This window comes from Strix aluco, chromosome 11 (assembly GCF_031877795.1).
Source record: "Strix aluco isolate bStrAlu1 chromosome 11, bStrAlu1.hap1, whole genome shotgun sequence".
NCBI classification, from domain to species: Eukaryota; Metazoa; Chordata; class Aves; order Strigiformes; family Strigidae; genus Strix; species Strix aluco.
The window spans coordinates 12,969,709-12,990,854 of record NC_133941.1 but is presented as its reverse complement, the minus strand read 5'-3'; the positions used below and the strand labels follow the sequence as shown (position 1 = coordinate 12,990,854).

The 21,146-nt window shown below is 40.4% G+C and overlaps 1 protein-coding gene across 3 annotated transcripts in view; it reads right to left on the bottom strand.

Moving 5' to 3' along the window:
* Positions 1-21,146, bottom strand: part of GRM7 (glutamate metabotropic receptor 7) — a 309,081-nt gene that overhangs the window by 103,301 nt on the left and 184,634 nt on the right. For all 3 annotated transcript variants that reach the window (XM_074836095.1, XM_074836097.1, XM_074836096.1), the window contains exon 5: positions 13,293-13,433. In XM_074836095.1, coding sequence (XP_074692196.1) covers positions 13,293-13,433 — 141 coding nt within the window. The remainder of the gene's footprint in view (positions 1-13,292; positions 13,434-21,146) is intronic.

The window sequence follows — 21,146 nt, the reverse complement described above, 5'->3', positions numbered from 1 at the left end:
TTCTGCTGCAAATCCCAGTCTCTAATTGAAAGACAGAGCCAGATTGAGGGAAGAAAGAATCACTTCAGAGATGCAACCGAAAGAGTGCTCCAGAGAACTGAGCGAACGTGCCTGCTATTAACGCCACCTTGGGAAGCTCAGTATGTTTGCATTAACTACGTACCCCCCCTTCTCCCCAGCCTGCAGAGATCAAATTGCCCCTCAGAATCCACTGATTGCCTTGAAAATATTTTAGCAGGCAAGAACTTAAGGAATCCAAATGCTTAATGTCATCTCGGCTGCAACAAGGGGAAAAGCAGTGCTTTGAAAGTCATTCCTTAATCGCTGCAGCACCCAGCATGTTAGAAACTACAAACCCTCTGCCTTAGAGATCTCCTCATCCGACAGGCCGAGGCATAAAAAGAAGTCTGAGAGGAGGGAAGCATTTTTCAGATGGAAAATGGAAACACAGAAATTAAACCACAAAGAGCCAAAAGAACACAAAAGCAGTGACAAAAAAGGTAAATCTAAATATTTCAAGCGGTAGGCATGTGCCTTAACCAATCCCTCCCTCTCAGACCTGAGATGGATCTGTAACCTGGTAACGTGACTGTAAAAACCAGGCAATAAGTGGCCTTCTTGCTTTTATGGTTGTGTGAACAGATAACTGGGTGCCTCTGCAATTAAGCAGAACCCTAAACTGTATTTTCAGAGCTTGGAGCAAGGCACAACAGGTTGAAAATCAGGAATCTTTGATTATATTTTTCCCCTGAAATTGTCCACTAACTTCTTGTTTTACCTTCTCCAAGTAACACCTGCATGATTCAATCTGTCCAGCTGCAAAATGTGTGATTATACTTACCTATCTCACCAGGGTTTCGTGAAACGTAATCAGTGCTTGTGAAGTGTTCTGAGCTGCATCGAGGAAAGCAGCAGAAGTGCAATCTATTATTTTCCAAGGGTGGCAACACCACATCCCACTTGTTCCACCTGCAGCATCACATTTCTTTCTAACCTTACATCAGCCTTGATCACCTTCCTGTAGTACCTGCAGGTCTGGGTACTGCCAGGAGCTCCAAGAGATCAGCCCTCGGAGTCACCTCTTGCAGATATTTTAGACATTCAACCAACGTAAATACTCGGTTGAAGGATACAAGTGGGGAAAATTCCTTCATTAACATCCTTAATTAGAAATAGGGATGAGTGAATTTGTTAGCTGATTGATAACAATAAGGAAAGGAAATCAAGTTGTTAATGACTCTGAGAACGAATTATTTTAACAAAAGCAAGACGTCCATCTTCCTGTTGCTGCTCAACTAACACATTTGTATCTCTCCCTCCTGTGCTAATGAACGGCCGCTTCACCAGCACCAGATCCTGTTGCCCAGAGCCAGCCCAAGCCACCACCCTTCATGGCAGGGCTGGGTTTACAGAAAGCATCATCAGAGAGCAGCCCAGGTCTTCCAACATGACTCCCCTCGGAGCACTGCCTCGATTCAGCTATCGGGCTGAATCATTTTGTAGCCAGCCTATGAGCAAAGTTTTTCAATTTTTTTTTTTTTTAGCTCATGAGAAAAAGGCAGAGTCCCAAACAATCCTTTTTTTTCTTCTTTGAGCAGACAGGCAGTAGACCAGAATTACGAATAAGCACAGAGAGATCATCACCTTTTTGCAGAAATTCTGTAAGTACAAAGAATGTCTAAATATGTCCACGAAAGTGATTTGAAGATAAGCAAAGATATAATTCCCCCTATATGAACATCTTTAATTATCTACACTTTTCCTCCTTCTTTGCTTCCCTCTGTAATTACCAGACTGCACCACTGACATCTGATCTACTCAACCTACACACTAAGTTTGAGACCCTCTACCAAGGTCCCATAATTTTAAGTCTCAGCTACACTGTAAACACTGATATCCTGCAAACAGCAGGGTAAGAGAGCTTCCAGACTGTGAAGATCCACGTACTGGCCTTTTCATTATTTCACTCCCCTCTCATTGATTACAGAACTTATTACATTTCCAGGCCTTGACAAGGAAAATGCTTTTAAGTGGTTTCAGCTCAGCTACATAACCAAATTAGCAATGCAACAGAAATGCATGCCAAGGGAAGCGAATCTAGGATTGAAATGCTGCACACAAACAATACTGATTAGGCATATTAAGTTCCAGAAGCACAGTTGGCCAAATGCACAGCAGAAAGAAAACCTTTACCAGCAAAGATATCTGTGAAAGGAACCTGAGCAAAATCTGCATTAAAAAAATCTAAGAGCAGTCTTGATAATGTCCAAGTATGAAAATAATAAAGATTTGAGAAACTTAACAGAACTTCCAGTAACTTCCTGTACTGAAAATAGCCGTTTAGTTGAGTACTAAACATCAAGAATTTGTGCATAACAAATCCAGATATGTAGTCAAATGTAACTGCCTACCCAGAAAACATGCATGGATTTATACAATTAGAACAAGAGTATGCTATCCTTCCTATAAACATAGGTTGTTACCTTTTAAAGAGACTTTATTGCAATTAGAAGTTTAGCCCAAATTTGAGCTAGCGAAGAACCTGTGAAGCAATTGCCATATTTTACATATGTCAAATAGTCTTCAGACTTCAACGCTAAAAAAAAAATAAATTAAAATATCCAAATTAATGGGCCTAGCTGAACAGAGCATTCCCCCTAGTTTACATCAAACTACCATCATAGTAACCCAGTGAGGAACAAATCGGGCCCAAAGTCCATTTTCAGGCAGGGATAAACCTAAGTGATGGGTACAGTTTTAATTCCAACTTCAACATTAGTGTGGCAAATATTTCCCCCTCTAAGGTTTAGCTGAAAAAGACAAGAATAAAGTTTTACCACATGCTTCAGGAATAGCTCCTGTATATATGGGTGTGTAGAAATTCAATTATTAATCATTCGTGGAAGAGAAGGAAACCCACAGAAGTCATTAGCTTCTTGCAGATAAAAGCAGCAATACCGGTGCTGCATGTGCCTCCTGGCAAAGGAGCAGTCTTGAACCCCCAGCCTAGTTGTGCTAGGACATCGTGGGGGTCTCCGGGGAGTGAAGGTTGGTGCAAGGGGAAGAACCAACACATGAACTCAGGTGTTGGGTGCAGCAAAAAACTGTGCAACCCTCCACGCTATCAGAAGACACCAAAATTACAGAAGGTAAAATTAAACCCCACTTGCACTGTGATGTGCGAATCTTCTGTTCTTCTTACACGCCCTTGTTCTTTAACAAGGAGCCATGCAACAACATTATTTTCTTAAGCAATGAAGTAGCAGACACCTGAGACACATGCACACAAAGTGATTTCAAGTGAATACACTTTTGTTCCATGGATTTGAAATGGAGTACCTTGGGACATCACCAGAGGATGAAGCACAAAAGCAATTTATTGACATGAGCATTTTTTGCTTCCAAAAGATCTATTTGAAGGTGATGACAAATAATTTAACCTCACTTCCTACTAGAGTCTCAAGTGCTCATCATCATGATTCTTAAGAGATGAAGCAGCTAGGTCTCTTGCTTCAGGTAAATTTTCACAAGAGAAAATTACCGCAACAAAGAGAAAAAAAGCCCCAAATCCAGAGTAGTGAGAATACAGAGGCAAAGAAGTCCTCTTGTACAATCTCCTTCATATGACAGAAATGAAATGCAAGTTTAAGAACTCCTGGTCACACTTTCTGCATCTCCATAGAGGCAATGCTTAACACCTCCTTGTATGGAAAAGGAGCTAACAACATCATTTTTCACATTACATTTTCTCAACATCTCTCCTTCAGTTATTTTTTTTGACTCGTCATTGATCATCACATAACGTAGGGGATGTGTTACAATGTATAAATAGTGTTGCAAGGACAATTTTTATGGCATATAATTCAGAGAGACAGACATCAAAATCCCACTTCATTGGTGCTTACATTGGATGAATTCAGACATTGGTTCTGTTTCTGAAGGATTAAACACATTTTTAAAGGAACTTACATAATAGTACTACTGAGAAGCTGGTGATAGTCATCATTAACAAGAGATTTAATTTAAAGATTGCAGAATGCTCACATTATCACACAAGCAGCTATTATTTGTACAAGTTAGAATACAGCAGCTTGTTAACTGCTGACAGAAAAATATATACTCTTCATCCATCCCCAGCATATTTAGCATCATTAGAAACCTGATGCCTGTGAGCAAAGAGACATGCATGATGCAACAGCTACAATTATTAGTCTATAACTGTGCGAGCGCCCATATATGCTATTTCTTAATGACATTGAAGCTTCCTCCAGCTACACAGAGTGCAAAGAGCTCAGCCTGTGCAGCTGCAACGGCTGTACTCATGGCTCTCCAGAAACATGCACAATAGCACAAAACAAATGGATCCAGCTTTAACAGACAGGTACATATGTCCAGGGCTCTCAAAAATAAGATCAGAGCTATTACTCCTTGGATACTCACTCACGGTATAGACACTACTGCACACACAGGAGGTGTGAAGTCTGAAGTCCCCTTCAAATAAACTCTTTATTTGAAAGTAGCTGCATACCAGAGTTAGAGAAAAGCTAACAATATGCTAGAGTAAATATTGTAATTTAAACATGCAGAGTATGTCAATCAAGACTCTTTGCAATCTAATCCATGTGTTGTCATTTTACAAAGAAACACAAGATCCAATAATACAGCTATGTAGTTACAGCCATCTATCCAGGCCACTCTAATTCAGAAGATCTCATTATAGACAAAAGCTTTTATCTCAAGACCATCAATCCAATCCCCATGGATTTTCTTGGGGAAAGCTGATGAACTTTCAAGTTTCTACTGCTAACCACTCAAGAATATCCTTCTGGGCTAGGATAAAATTTCAGCCTAAACATCATCTCCTCCAGGCTCTGTCAGAGTCCGAACAGCAGCACAGCCCGGGAATGCCAGAGCACCCACCTACCTGATGCCATTTCTGCCTTATTTCTAACGGCTACAGACACCTCTCCCTAATCTCCTTCACAACCTTCAGTGTCAGCATAGCTCTACAGCCTCCCATGACTCTGATGAAGAGAGATAACTTCATGTTGCACCACAAATTAGGAAGTCAGACCAACTGTTCTGTGCCAGCAACAAGCAGGGGGGCCCTTATTAACTGGAAAGGCTTTTTTTCTTAAGGTGGTATACACTTGACCCACAGTCAGACATCCGCAACAGTTGATATATAGAGACACAGCTGTACTTAGTGACTCTAATAACACCAACAAAACCCACAGAAAGCAGATGTAGTCAGCTTTAACTATGCCTAATCAGCTAACACTCCAATCAGAATTTGGAAACCAGGCTCTCACAATGCCTTACAACATATTCCTCGTTTAGGAGAGAAAAAAAATTCCTGTACTGTAACTGATCTTCACTCACAAGTATTAAAGTGAAAACCAAAAGGAGCATAGTGCAGCAGAAAACCAAAAATTTGTTATTCCAATACCAGAAATAACAATATTACATAGTAAGGGTCATAATAATAATAATAATTCAGCAGTTTACAGAAAGTCTTGATGCGATGAGTTTTATGAAGCTACATCCACTTCCACCTGTCAATGATTCTTTTTTTCCTCAATTACTCTGATTCAACCCACTGTAATAGTTTCTGTTCTCAGGTGTGTATGTGTATCTAAGGGAATAGATTTTAGATTAGAAAACTGACCTAATTTTCTTACCTGAGATATTTTCTGTGCATTCAACATTCCTATTAAAACACATGCAATAGGTCTCATTTATATTCCAATGCTGAAGTACTTAGTCATTAAAAAAATCAGCACCAGGCTAGCCAACACTGACGTAAATCACAGACACTTTACAGCTTTATATTGCTAACGTGCAAATGAAGAAAACTTCCTGTAGCAATTATTGCCAGTGAAGCCAGTGATCAAGCAAATGTATAGAAGCAGCACTTATTGAAGATTAGAAGGCCTAAACTGGAGCTATCTTTATATTTGAGCACTTGGGTAAAAATGCAGCTTGCAAATAGAGGAATAGTATGTAAATAGCAAGACGACAGTCATCAAATCACTGAGTTTATTGGCAAATCACCTCAGCAATCCAGAAACATAAGTGATTCTAAGAACCGTATTTCTGAAAGATAATAGAATTTACAAATCCACAGAACTGGTTTACTTTAAGAATAAACTCTTCAAGGTTGGTTTAATGTTGGTTGAACAAACCATTGCAGGGTTCTTTTAGGAATTTCAGGTACATACATTTTGAAGCGCTATGATGCCAGATGAGGTTAACATTTTGAAATGAAAGCATAGACGTCACTAAGTTATACTGCATACTTGGACAATTTCATGTCTCATGGGAGACATCCCACTGTGTTTCTGTAACAGCCGCTACATCATAATATTCCTGTTTCATCATGGCTTCAAGCTGTTTGTTACCCATGCTGTGTGCATTGGTATAGATGCACTTCAGATGGGCTGATGTCCCCAGCACCTTTTCACATTTAGAGGTCCTAAGTCTGCCCTGACCTTTCACAGGTGTTACCACAGTTACTGATCCATCCATATCCCTTGCATCTTTGTTGTGCTGCCTGTCTCCATCCCTTGCCTCCACTGGGATAGCAGGGTGAGGGTCATCGCTGGCACAACAGCCCACAAACTCTGGTAATCTACCCTGGGGCTTATGCCTGGTGAGTTCCAGTTTTGTGCCCTTCCCCCTTCAAATCTAGTTTAAAGCTTTCTCAATGAGCCCAGCTAACTCCTGCCCCAAGATCCTTTCCCCCCTCTGGGACAGGTACATCCCATCTGACGCCAAAAGGTCTGGTGTCCTGTATACTAACCATGATTGAAAAATCCAAAGCCCTGCCGGTAACACCAGTCTCAGAGCCACAGATTTGATATTATATGGAAAATATTTTGTTTAGGAGGAGTTGCACATAGCCAGTCAACTCACAAGTTAGTGCATAACATGGTGTATTTGCTTCTAAACTTGTGCACATCACATTTTTCAGGAAAAAAAGTTGACTTTTCTTCCTCATGGTGTTAGCATTGCTATGTTTAGGCAGTCTGAAGACTTTTTCTCCCCCCTCGAACATTCCAATTTGAGAGGGAGCCTATAAGCAAGATCACAGACAACTTGAAAGACAATCACCACCAGAAGTTGTCAATGGAAATATGTTACAAAAATACAGATCAGCCACTCACTAGCAAGGAAACATTATGCAGGTGTTCTGAGAAAGAAGGGAGGAAGAGGCAGGCCAGACTAGCAAAGCAGGAAAACAACTACCTAGACAACTTATTTACCTGCATCAGAGCACGGGATGTAATTGAGAAGATAAATCTCCCATCCTGGTCTGCCCTTTAACCTTATTCATAGCTTGCAGGGCAAGCAAAAGAAGATAAATTTTAGTCTTTACCCTTTCTGCACTGCAATATTACATACCTTCACACACATGCATTAACACACATTTCACACCTCGGAGCCTGGAGGAGAAAAGGCACAGAGCAATATCTGTAACAAGAGCTAACCAAAAGCTTTTTTGCTCTTGCCTGTGTCATCAATCACACACCACAAAATCCTGGGCAAAAATCCACCCTGAGATACAGGCATGTAAATTCTGTTGTGCCCAGTGGCAGCTGGGAAAGGGTATCTGAGCCGAGTATTTGCCCTAAAGTAAATTATTTTACAATTTGTATACAGGATTCATGACAACCAGCCTTACTGTAAGTACTTCTGTATTTCAGCACTTTGACTAACCACTGCTTAGGACTAGACTACAGTTTAGGACTGATGCCTAGGCAGAACTTCTTGTAGATGATGACAGTGGGCATTAACAAAAGGACTTGGTCAGGTAGAAAGATCTAATATCATTGGCCAAGATTTAAAAAAAGAAAAAATAATAAAAGTACTGATGATTTTTTTTAAACTTGCTCTGTAAAAAAAAATAGTAAGAGAGATAGCAACAAAGCCTGGACCTCCAGTCTTAGTTGCTTTCTGAGGGAACTCTGGTTTCACCCTTGCATTCAGCAACAGCAAATTCTTATTTGTATAAACCTGGCATCCCGAACCTTGAGCAGTGCTAGAGATGGAGCACCTCCTGCACTCACAGCCCTCAACACCGTCAGTAGGAGTCAGTCTAAATTTAGCCCCTCTTCCTGACATGATTTACATGGCACTGTAAACAGTTAAGGTCTTCTGACATCCTCAAGTCCAACAGATATTCATCCTAATGAATACCATAAAGCTGTTCTCATAAAAAGTGAATCACGCACACCATGGCTCCTGGCATTTGTTTAAAAAGATGCTTTAGATATTGGCCATCTGCCATTAAGTTGCTAGAAACATCTCAGACAATTTATTTTCTCCAGAGATGAGGAATTTTGATAGCATTTTGAAAACTATTTTTCTTTCCATAGTAAATTGCACTTTGGTAATCTATTGATGCACTAGATCACTTCTGCAGTCAAATTATAAATAATATTCTGATATCCTCAGGTTCTGCTATTCTCTACATCTTTTGTTTCCCATTATTTTTCTTTCCCTAACATATGGCTCCATAGCACAAGCCATCTTGACTGCTGCTGAAAAAAAAAAAAAAAGACTGGATACTGCTATTAGCTTCCTTATCCTCAAAAAAAAAAAAAAAATCCTAGCTACTGGTATCATTTTAAACCAAACCACAGATAATTAAGTGGTTTGCCAAAATTATCTGGGCTGCATTCCCCCATCCCTCCTTTTCCATGGTCATGAAACACAGAACAGTGCCACATTTAGGGTTACATGCCAAATCCTGGGTATCCAGACTTGGGCTTCCAGCATTTTGGATACATATTTCTCAGACACCATTTGTTTCGAGACCAAGAGTAGCTCTCAGTACTCTGCATTGCTTCTTCCCCTCCAAAGGCTAAATCCCCTCATACAAGAGGCAGTTACAGGAAATTCTGACAGACGTATGGCACACGCTGCACAACTTTATTGTAAAGTATAAACATAGAGGATAACTATTCCTTTGCTACTTTAACCTTTCCCGGTATTAAATGGAAATCTGACCTTTTCTTCCTTCCCTAAACAGCAGTTGTATCCAAAGCACACTGAGATGCAAGGCATTCACCAGTCTTGTCTCAAGTCTCTGATGCACATCAGAGCGTGAACTATTCTCTCCCCAGCTCTAGAAGCAAGTATATGTGTATACACACACACACTCAAATTACTGTCTTTTTTATTATTATTGTTTTTACCCACGACACCTCTGTCCTTCACTGACTTTTAATCCTACCTTGTAACGTTTTCAGATGAGATAAACTCAGTCCTTAGAAGAGCCTTTCCTGATTGATGCTCCTCACATTTTAAAAGGGATTTGGCCTAAGACACCAAATCTTTGCCCAGCAAAATCCTGCTGATGGGGCAAGCCCCATCAGAGCATCATCCCTCCACTGTGCCCCCTCCTCTTCCTCCAGCCTTCCATAGGGAGCCAGCAAAGGCCAGGACTCTGAGATGTCCTGGGATGGGTGGGTTTAGGAGTTCGCCCCCCACGTAGTGTGGCACGTGTTTGCTCACAAGGCTGCACGAGATGCTCTTGAGACTGCTCCTGCCCGTACACTGCCCAGGAAGGTGAAATTGGGTCCCTTTGAGGCAGTTTCTCTTGTTCCAATTTAAATTCTAAGCACAGCGGTCCCTCTTTTACAGACCCTTTTGCTAAGTTTCTGTCACTTCATCTTGCAGGAAGCTTTCTCCCAGCATTTTCTTTAGAGGAAGTCATTGTTGGAGTCATCATCTGGGCTGTACCTTCAGACTGATTACACTTGCAGATAATTAGAAAAGCTTTCCGAGTAATCTACATTCTGACAAATGGCATCCAAGGTGACATCACCCTTATATCACTTCATTAAGTCTCCCTGAGTGTCAAGCTATCTGAATTAAAAGCTATGTTTAATAAGTGAAAACAGTCAAGTGTTGTAATTTCCTTTCCAGGTAGCATTACCCGCCAAGGAGGCGGGTCATTAAAAATGCGGGTGCTTCTGGTATAGCGGATGCCTTTGAATATTCAAAGCGTTTGCATCTCCCTTTGGTATACTGCTCCTTCTGCCGCCAGTGAGCACGGGTGGAGATGTTACTGCTGGAACCACGAGCACCCATGGGATGACCACACTGGTGCTCTTGAGAGCGCTACACTGCAACACTATTAAATATGCAGCGTTTGATTTCAATAATCACTTTGAAACTTATGAACAGCCTGCTTCATGGCAATATATATACAGAAAACTTGTTTTATCATTTGTCAATTCTGACTCCCTAAATCTCACGGTACTGGCAGTAGTGGCACAATGTGGTTTTGTACAGTGAAGTATCTTCAGTTGAGCTCACAGTCAAAGCCCAGACCCCATCTCTGCACATACCGTGGTGCAGGGAGAGCATTAAGCATGGCTCCCTTTGCAGAATCACAGCCACGAACTACAGTGCTGTTCTCATCTGCAAAGACAGTCATTTCCTTCTGTTAATCCTTTCCTATAGAAGCACATTTTTACCATAATGCATTGTAGTGCAAATTACTTTTTTCCAAAATATTCCTACATTAACCTGATGTGGCCTGTAATGACTGAAGTGAATCTCTCATGTTCTTAAATGTAAGCAGCAAGAAGTAAAACAATGAACTGTCCAACCAATGCTTGTTACTACCATGCCGTTTCAGTGATTACACTAGATTCTCCATGAAGTTTGATGAAGTGTCCTCAAAAGCAAACCACAGCATCCCTCAAGGGTAGAGGCAGCAACTCCAGGGGCTGGGCAAGCACAGAGGCAGTGCTGGATGGAGGTGACACTTTTGCATAAGGAACCAATCCCGCTCTTCTTTGGGGAGAAGCAAGAGGCTCCGCTGTTACTGCCATGGGCATACATACTGCTTCGGGACTGCCTGCATCCCGCCAGAAATTATCTACGCAACAATATATGTGTCCTTGGCAGCAGGAAAACTTCGCAGCACCGGATCATGCCCTGAACCATGCCAAAATAAGTCAATTACTAGAAACAGCATTATTAATTACAGTGATGTGTTGTATTTAATCTTATCCAGAAATAAGGTGGGGTGGGCTAAATGTATTTTCATTTTCTCATTCTACATCTTCTCCATCCCAATCAGGGAAAATTTTTCATGCTTAAATAAATAGAAATGATGCTAATGTAGAAGTTCTGCACACAGAAATATTTCAGAAAGTTGCGAAATGAAAAGGTAAGCTGGCCACAGGGTGCTTTCCTGGAGAAGCTTTTCTTCTTGCTCGCAGTCTGTGGCCACACAAGATGCATTGTGCAAGCATTTGGGCTTGGAGCGTGAGCCTCCCGCTCCTCACGTCGGTGCTCAGGAGCGCTGCTGCTGTCAGAAACCGATGGCCTGTGGCATAGTGCCTCGCTGCATTACAAATTACCAATCAAATTTTAAAATAATGATGATGATCATTCATAATATTATTACATCAGTGGGACATTACGACTCTCATACTAGCAATATAATTCAAAGCTAATGCTTTTTCTGATGCACAATTTACTTCAGTTTGTAGAAGAGGGAAGGAAGATGTCAGGGCATGTCATTTGGTACAATATCGAGCTATAATGCTGCATTTCAGTTCGATAGGGTAAGTTAGCCGTCAAAAACAAATGTTTCTGCAGAATGTATGCCGAGGGAAAGCAGAACGCCATTTTTACTTTCACATCACAAAGCACAGGCTGTGAGCAATTGTAATAAAATAGCGGCATAAACAATAAGGGTGATAAGACACTTTTAGAAATTATCCTAAAGATCTTTTAGCAATTTTTAGGCAAATTCCAGCCTTTGGGGGAGATTCCAAATGCCAAATTTAACAGCAGTGTATTCCCAGCCGTAACGCACTGTTTCTGCGCACAACACTCCTACTCCCATCCATGAATTGAAACCAAAAGCAGATGATATGAAATATGGAAAGTGTTCATCAATTTTCAATCAAAGTAAAACACATCCTCCTATGAACTAATTTCCTTTGATCAAAATTCAAGGCAATTATTCAACATAACACATTTAAACTGCTGCTATGAAAAATTAAAAGGAGAGGGAAGGAAAGGCAAAGGGAGGCAAGGGTGAGGCAGACATCAGATGGTGTTGCTGGCTTTACCATCTGTGTCACAGGAGATACGTTCTGGCTGAAGCTTATCCGTGGCATTTCATGCCCTGAGCAAATGCCCCAGCCCTACGGTATAGACGTTCATGCCACAAATACAGGCTCACCAGGGACCTGGCAGTTTGAGAGCAGACTCCCTACATCTTTGAGTTTTAGAAATACTTGTCTAGACAAATACCCTCAATCCAATACCTTCATTCAGCACAAGATCATTAAACTGGCAATGCTGCTGTTGTCCCTATGGATCATCTGGTAGCACTTGGTCAGGTCTGCGTAACTCCAAGACCACGTGTCTCTCCCATCATTTCTTTTCAAAACAAAGGAAGTTCAAAGAACTGTATCACCTCACGTCATTAAGGCAGTTGTGCTGGGAAGTGCATAACTTAAAACTGAAATCGTCCCCCCACTGTTACTTGGGCATCATTAAATTCCTTGAATCTTCATGTGATCAGAAACAGGAAAATATGATATTTCAAACGGTGGGGAGTACCTCAGAAAAGAGCAGTGAATCTGTGAGCCACCAGAAAATCACAGAGGTGAAACAAGACACCACTAAGGCTCACAATCACAAATACAGACAGCGCATCTTCTGTGTTACTGAGTTGAGGCTTCAAAAATGTATTTAACCCCAATTTCTTAAATAACATTAGTGAGAAAAAAAAATACAATCAACACCTTTATGCTATGTAAAATTAAAACATTTCACTCTGTGCTAGTACTTTCCTACAGGTGCATTTCCTTCAAAAGTTAAGTTCAAATGCACATGGTTGGTATAAGACTGCGAGCAGACGGTGCTTTGACACAGTAGGTGGCCATTTTGTGATTTGCAGATGGGTGACAAGGCACAAGTTGTGGAAATATTCTCCATCTAAAGCAAACTAACAAAAAAAACCTCAAGCCATCCTGCACTTAACAAAGGCACTTCTGGGTCCCATGGACAATATTGATTTTCCTGCTGGATAGACAGCCAGAAAATGGAAGAAATAGAAGAATGGGGGTTTTTTGACTCTTTCCATCTACTTCTCTTGTCCCATAAGGCTGATGCTGCTGTTCTATTTTCTCTACAACCTACAAAAATTCAATTTATTTTTTCAATCTGTCTCCAGCCAATCTTTCTTACATCAGCTGTGCAGACATTTCACTGCAACCCATGTCCAGCAGCATGAGGAGGGTGAATACAGTTACCTGTGCATTTACGGTCCGTGTCTTCCTTCTTTGACCCACTGATGGTCAACTTGCAGTTGAAGTTCTCCTCCCAGTACTCTGCAAACCACACGTTCCTTCTGTTGTTCTCCAGGGTGCGGGAGGTAAAATAGGCATCAAACCCTGGAGAAGGAGACAGGTAGAAAGCTGAAGTCTAGCTCGTACTGCATGGGAAGTACCACAGCCTGAAAAACAAATCTGCTGTTGAGCTCTTCTTCCATATCCAGCACACGTTCACATCTCTACCCACACGAGATGACCGTGGATAGAAAGGAAGTCTGTTGCACATTTTATCTAATCAGCTGCATCCTGCAAGTAAATTATTCTGCTTCTAACTGCGAGGTGGAAAGCTAGGTAAGATATAAGTAAAACAGAGATTAATACAAAAAAGAGTTCTAAGCAAAAGCATGGATTAGATATATAGCAGTAAGTAATGAAAATAAATGATATGGTGCAGCTGATATTAGGCTGAGCTCAATACAACTAATTTTGTAATTAACCTCTCCAGACCTCTAGAGAAGACATTTTCATCTAAACTGGCTATTATCAGTAAACATTATTGTTTTTGTAGCATGCATTTTTCCCTTAATTTCCTTCCACAAAGGTACAGATAAACTCAGAGAGCAAAACTTCTGAGGGGTAACTGTGAATCACTGTGATTTACCAGATGCTGGGATTAGTTATCCTGAAGTAGGGGGCAGGGGGAAGGTTTTCTTCCTTAAACCTGTGAGATTCACTTTGTTACTGAAGCCACAGAGCCACAAACAGCTTGCAGCATTGCAAGAGTAAAAATGGCATATGACTCCAGTATCAAAATAATGGGGAAAAAATTATAATTGTTTAACAGCTCAGATGAAGGGCAGATACCTGAAGCCTCTGAGTCTTATTTTTTTGAAAATACATAATCCTCTATTCACTGAAAGAAACCACATAACAACTATTGAATAGCTTTGCAGCAGCAACTAGTTCATAGTTTTTATATGTCTCTTAAACACATTCTATCTCTCTGTAGCACCTCACCAACTTGCCAGAAAATAAATAAATTTTGCTTTGGCTTTATTTTTTTTTCCAGAAATGTATATCACTGTTTATACACACATGTATATATACAAACACACATATGCGTGTGTATAGTGATTAAAGAAAAGGTATATCTAAAGGCTTACAAACCAGAAGGACAAATAAAAAATATCAAGACTCTACTACAAAATTACACAGTTTATTAAATTTTGATTACAAGTTAGACCTGCCATGTTGTAGGTATTTTCCCTATCAAGTTTTCAAATTCTGTAGTTTAAAACCGAGCCAAATATCCTTTACCAGTTCAGACAACACCCCTTCAAAGATCATGCTCATTTCAAAGGATTTTTCTCACAATACAATACAGAACTCAAACAAATACTTTCCCTATAAGCAATGGTAACTTTAGACCAAAAGGAACATCACGTCACTACCTGCCCTGGGCACTACTGCTTCACTTGGCCATATTTAAGCACTCTCCTCTCTGTTACTCTCTTTCAAAGTTGAGATCACTCCTTAGAGCCTGAAGAAACCTTTGTGCATACAAATAACTGCAAATCAATAGCCATATATCCCAAGTACCAGCACAGTGTGATGGGACTCGAGGCAGCACCTGTTCCAGCCAGGGGGAAGCTGCTCCCGGCAGACACTAGCAGGTCCTCAGGAGCACGAGAGCAGCAGAGACCAGCACCCGCCCACAACACCTTCAGTGTAGTACTCTCCCAGCATACGTTTGGTTTTGCTTGGCAAACAAAAGATTTGTATGAGGAAAATACGTATTAGTGCATGTCTGCGCGCTCATGTGCAGTCTTTTGTCTTTTTTTCTTTTTGCAGTCAACAGAAGCTGTATTCTCTCATCTGTTTGGAAGGAAGTGTGCATGGTGTGACATAGCCAAGTGTTCTTGGTGTACAACACGGGTAAGGTTTATTACCTCTGCATCAGAGGTGCCACAAAACAGGCAGTCATTGTTCCAGCCCTTTATCCAGGTTACAGACTCCCAGAAGTTGAAATCCCTGCTTAGTTTTAGAGGCTTTCCCAAGTCTGACAGTCCCTCTGAAGTAAGGCGGCTGTGCCCATTCTCTTCAGAAGGTTATATCAGTCTTTCAACAAGCATATTCGAACAGCAGGATGTCCACCACTATTAGTAGCACGGAGTAGTTTTCCTAAATCCTTCTAGTTATCTGTCTTTAGCCTACAATGAGCAACATCAGTGCTTTTGCTTATGGAGACAGTTTAGATTCAGTATTTTTATTGCAACCTTCCACAGCTGCAGTCCCAGTTCAAGTTGCAAAATAATTTTTTATTTTACTAAGAATGTTGCTGTGTATTCAAACTATGGAAATGTGAAACCTGGATATAGCAGATCAATCTTAAAGAGGACTTGAAAATGCTGGTTCCTCACTGGGAAGCTCAGAGGTAAATTATCTGCCATCCCAAAAGTGCAAGTCCATTGAAGATGCAAATCTCAGAATATCTATTTTGTCCCTTTATTTGGCTTTACAGCCTGTACCAGCATTGCAGAAGAGGGTGGAAACACAGAAGCAGCAAGTTCTTATAGATACTAAGCCATCTCTCTATATTGCACGATCACATGGTTCCTTTTGATTTTGCAGTCAGAAATAACAGTAAATACATATTCCATTGAAAGAAAGAAAAAAGTTCCTTGCGCCATAGCCAACAATTTCTCTCACTGAAATAGGTGGGTAAATTGACACAATCTGGCACCGCACACAATGAAATTAAGTCAGAAGAAAAACATATGGCATTGTTAAATTACCATAGTAATCCATCCACTATGGGATAAAAATAGACAGCATGTAAACAGATGTTTTCAAATAATAAAGAAGATTAGGAGTAAGGTCAATCTGTCTCCTCGCATTAGCTTTGTGTACTATTGACCCAACTATAATATATATTTCCCTAATTCTGAGTCTACTGTTCATGACTCGCATCTAAAGCCCACTGCTCATAAGACACAATGTATATTATCATCTCCAAAAATCAAACCAGAAATAAGAATATTGGGGTCTTTCAGAAACAGGCTGAAAGCAAATTAAAATTTTACCTACAGCCTTACTTGAAAATACGTGTAGGTGTCTCCTGCAACAAATCCATCACGGTGCTTCAGAGTGATGACAAACCCTAAGCAACAAGCCTCAGAGGTGTATTTAAGTACTACTGAATATTTGAGTTAACTCCATACACTCAGTATGGCCTGTCCAGCCCTTAGCATGGTTTTGCAGCTTGAAATGAAAACTTGCCAGAATAAAACTTAAAACTGCCTGAAGTTGCAGGGAATGAGCCGACCCATGATGGCAGAGACCCCCACCCTCCTCCTGCTGGATTTATGCTAAGGCAGGGACTTAACCTGGGGTTTCCCACATTTTAGGGAAATCATTCAGTAAAATTCTCCTGTCACATCTAGTCTACTCAATTAATGATAAATTAGTGACTTATGAACATTTCTGTGCATGGTCTCTAGAGGGGACAGCGCAATTTCTGCACTTCTGGGATGAGATTTCCTAAGGAAAATATTCATGTGGATGGTTCAGAAGAAAATTTAGAAAATACTCTTAGATTTTATGTACATACAAGTTAAACCTGTTTTCCTGTAAACCTATGTGTATTAGTCTTACTCATAATTAAAAGAGCATTTCAAATGGGATATACAGTCATAAGGTCTACAATATATGTACGGCTCAAAGAGAAACAGTATACCTTACCAATGTGCCAAACTAACTGACCTCTGGGGAAAGTGCTCTATAACTTAATAAAATCAAATCAATAAGTCTTGATAAAACCGTAATAGAATTCTATAAGAATTACTCTAAACCTTTACAGATTTAATAACAAATAATAACATTCTCATTGATTTTTTTAATGATCCCTCTGCATCCTCAAGAAGGAGTATAGATCCCTATTAAAGAGTGTACATTTTTTGATCATTATTTTCTATTGATCAAGACAAGCAGGCAAGTGACTGACTGACAAGGGACAGAGTTAAGTAGCAGGCCAAATTTCTATTAATACGTTACTGGATGGAAGTACCCTGTGCTCATTTGCTGTTTCTGGCTGCGTTGCAGATCACAGCACTACTGCTCCAACATAGCCAAAATCCTGGAGAAGACCTCTAGAAGGCATCGCCCCTGCAAACTGCCTTCCTTCCCAACACACCTGAGACTAAGAAGAATCCCCCATAGCCAGGACCAAGAGGAAAGAGTCCTACATCACGCCATAGGAGCAAGCCCAGGAGTGAGCTCACAGGCACCACTTTTTTTTTTTTTAACAAATATTTGCAAGTTTTACACAAAGCGCTGGCACAGGTGCACAGCTGGGGTACAATACACCACAGAATAAGACCTAGAATGTTTTATATCATCTGGTGCAAACCTCCACTGAACGTGCTGAACTGTGCCAGTTCACAGTGGATGTGATTTTCATCCAATTTAAAAGTTAGTAAAGAATGCTCAGTGGAATCTCACTGCCCCTAGAATGGGTTTTTTCCCTGGTTTTCCCTATATCATTCCCAAGAATACTGTCAGAGAAGTTATTATGTTTGTCTGAAATGGCTGAAGACACATGACGCTTGCTGCTCTGTGATTTGAGCCAACAAATCACTACCATTTCATTTTTTTTCCCACCATTATTTTCAAAAGGGTAATTGTGCTCAATGTACTTTAAAGCCACTTTTTTAAAAAAAAAAAAAAAAGCTAGAGGAAAAAACTATTTTTCAATTAAGAGAAAATAGGACCAATTTAAAGATCTTACTATTTTTAAACTTTGTATATGATGCGTGGCTAATCCGTAAAGCAAACCCCAAATATTCAATTCTCAGCAAATGCTGATCTTTCACTAGCATTACTGCTACCATGCAACCAACATTGTCAGTGAACTTTAACTAAACATTAGGAATCCTATCATGAGTTTCATGTTTTAAATTCCTATTATAGAACCACTTGTAAAGTATTTACATTTTATATTACTGTATTCTGAACACCAATCATAAGGTTACGATGGATCTGTGCAAAGATCCCATGCAAATACTGGGAGCTAATGCACAAGGATTTACATTACATGAGTTTATTTAATGGCCATGACCACAGCAGTTCAACTCTCCTGAGCTCCTCCCAAGGCACGAGCACCAGCACTTGCTTAGGAAGACGGTGGTGCAAAATGCCACCAACCACAGCATCAGACAAAAGGTTTTATCAGTGGGCTTGAGTCAGAGGGACATCTTAAATGCATAACTAATTTTAGATACTTTTCTGAATTAATATGATTCATAAACATCAAAGTTGAAATACAGGCAAACGTATTCTTTATAATAATGACAGACTTAAGCCTGTGCTTAAGGTTAATCTTTTTCAACTGAAGCCATTAAGACAACTTACATGCATAGTGCTAAACATAAGAGTTTTGGGTTCAGGGGCACAGGGAATTAGATGACCCAACCAAAAAAGCTGGATGCTTAAATGTAAAAGTAGGAATAATCACTTCTTACCCTTGTACATGGCCAAGTACTTCACTTGTGAGACAAGATTTAGCGATTTCCCAATGTTCCCCATATATCATACTTACAAAAATTACTTTCTTCAGCAAATACCTCTAAGAGATATAGATAGCTATTTTATGATATTTTACAAATTACAATAAATTTCTTATTACTTTAAATCACTGTGATTTGATTAAATCATTATTCTTGCACATAGATGATACTACCTAATGGGTTCATTTATTCTCCACCCCAGGATTAATATATACATTAACCACATAGCAATGAAACAGACTTTAAGAAACTAAAGGGGGGGGTGGGAGGAGGAGGGGAAAGGAACCCAATCCTAAGCACTACAGAGGGCTGGTGAAGTCCAGGTGAGTGTCCAGGGACAAGTGTGACCTGGCTGTGATGCTACCAAAACCTGAGCATGTCTGGTTGCTTCCCTGCTTTGCTCAGTGGGCTACTTGTGGCACCAGCCTGAGCTCCCCTTTGGTCAGGACAGGCCTTATTAGCAGTGCTCAAGTGATTGCAATTAGAAATTACTGGGGGAAGGCAGGAGCATCTCATCCCCAGCTGGCTGGAGTCAGGCTCTGCATGTCAAATTTTATCTGGGCATTTTATTCTGCACCGTTTATGGTCAGTCACCCTGCTGGTGAGTGCCAGCACAGCATCCAGCCCTGCCCCAGGAACACTCGCTGCCCTCTAGCCCTGCTGTCTGTGCTCAGAAACCCCCCCTCGGTCCTCCCAGTCCAGGGCATCACTAAGGACAAATGATGCCACAGAGCCGCAGAGCCAGGAACACTTAGAAGAGCAGCTCCATTCTCAACCAGAAAATGAGGCTTGCTGACTTGTGGTTGCTTTTGACACCCAAAAAAAAGCCCCAAATGATTTATTTCTAACATTAATCTTGCATTTCTCCTTCCACTTGGTGTTATATGTTGCCCATTTTCTGCCTGAAAGCATAATGCTCAGCTTCCCTGGCAGAGATGGCTGAGGGAATTATACGTGCTTTGGAGGATAAACCAGGCTCCAAGACTAACGATGCAGTTAGCCATGGTCAGTTGCATTACAGAGGGAGAGAAAAAAGGGAAGTTCGCAGAGGAGGCATTTATCATGGGGAAGGCGTCGGGCACACCTCAACAGGGAAGAGACAGCTGTGCAGGAAGGCAGGAGGTACCCCAAAAAGGAGCAGTCCCCTAGGAAAAGAAAGAGATTAAAATAGGGGATCCAACACTGAACTGGCCCCAGGACAATCAGCAGCAGCCAAGTGAAGTTTCCTGTGTCTCAGGAGGCAAACCACGGGCCGGTGGCTCGAAAGGCCACGATGAGAACATGCTATTGGCGATACTTTTTGAGAGAGACCTTTGTTGCTTCTTGTTTACCAAATCACTAGCACATGCTGTGAAGCTCTATTTCATGTGTCAGCAGTGACTTCAAGGGCTCTGGGGTTATTTAATAAGGAAAATGATCAAGCCTAATTAAAACACAAAGTTGTTGACCTACTACTGGATTTCTCATGCGCTTCAAGTGTTTTCATTCTCAGCCCATGTGGCTTGTGAGCAAATACAACATACTGACCCAATTTCGTACGAGTAGTGATTTTATCAGTTTATGATATTTTTATTATTCTCCATTTTGTCCAAAGTATGCCCACACTAATGATTGCTAGTTATACAAATTTTATTTACCCAGCTAGTAAATCATTTACAATGATTACTGATGTCAAGTGAGTTGAAAGCAGCTACTGAAATAATTCCCTGATTTTCCTAGCATTCAAGCCAAAATAGTTAAATTTATTAACATTAAAACTGAGATAAAAGCATTAGGTGTGGAATAAGATCAATTTTAAGACAGCTAGTCTTTTTCCAGATTTTATTTTGTTGTGCAAGCCACACACTACATAGTACTATGGAGCTGTTAAGATAGTGTACAGATATTTTCTTGACCTTCTTTACTCAATAAAAAAAGTCATAATATTAAGTGATTTTATTAAGTTCCTTCATGCCATAAAAATGCATTGCAGTTCTTTTTTAACAGTTGCCACATAACAGTGAAGAAGGGTATTTTAGTTGATGACACATCTGTCTTTTTAAATACATGACAAGGCATGTACAAAGGAAATTCAGCTTGCCATACTTAGGGCAAATCTGGGATTTCAAGCTACAAAGGTTCTATTATGGAAATAGATATATATTGGCTAAGTATCATTGTTACCACTTTATAAAATTATACAGCTGCCACAGCACGAGATCATGACCTAGGTGGTGTCTGGCCAGCGCTGCAATAGAAAGGTTAGTATTAGAAGTATATTATTATTCAT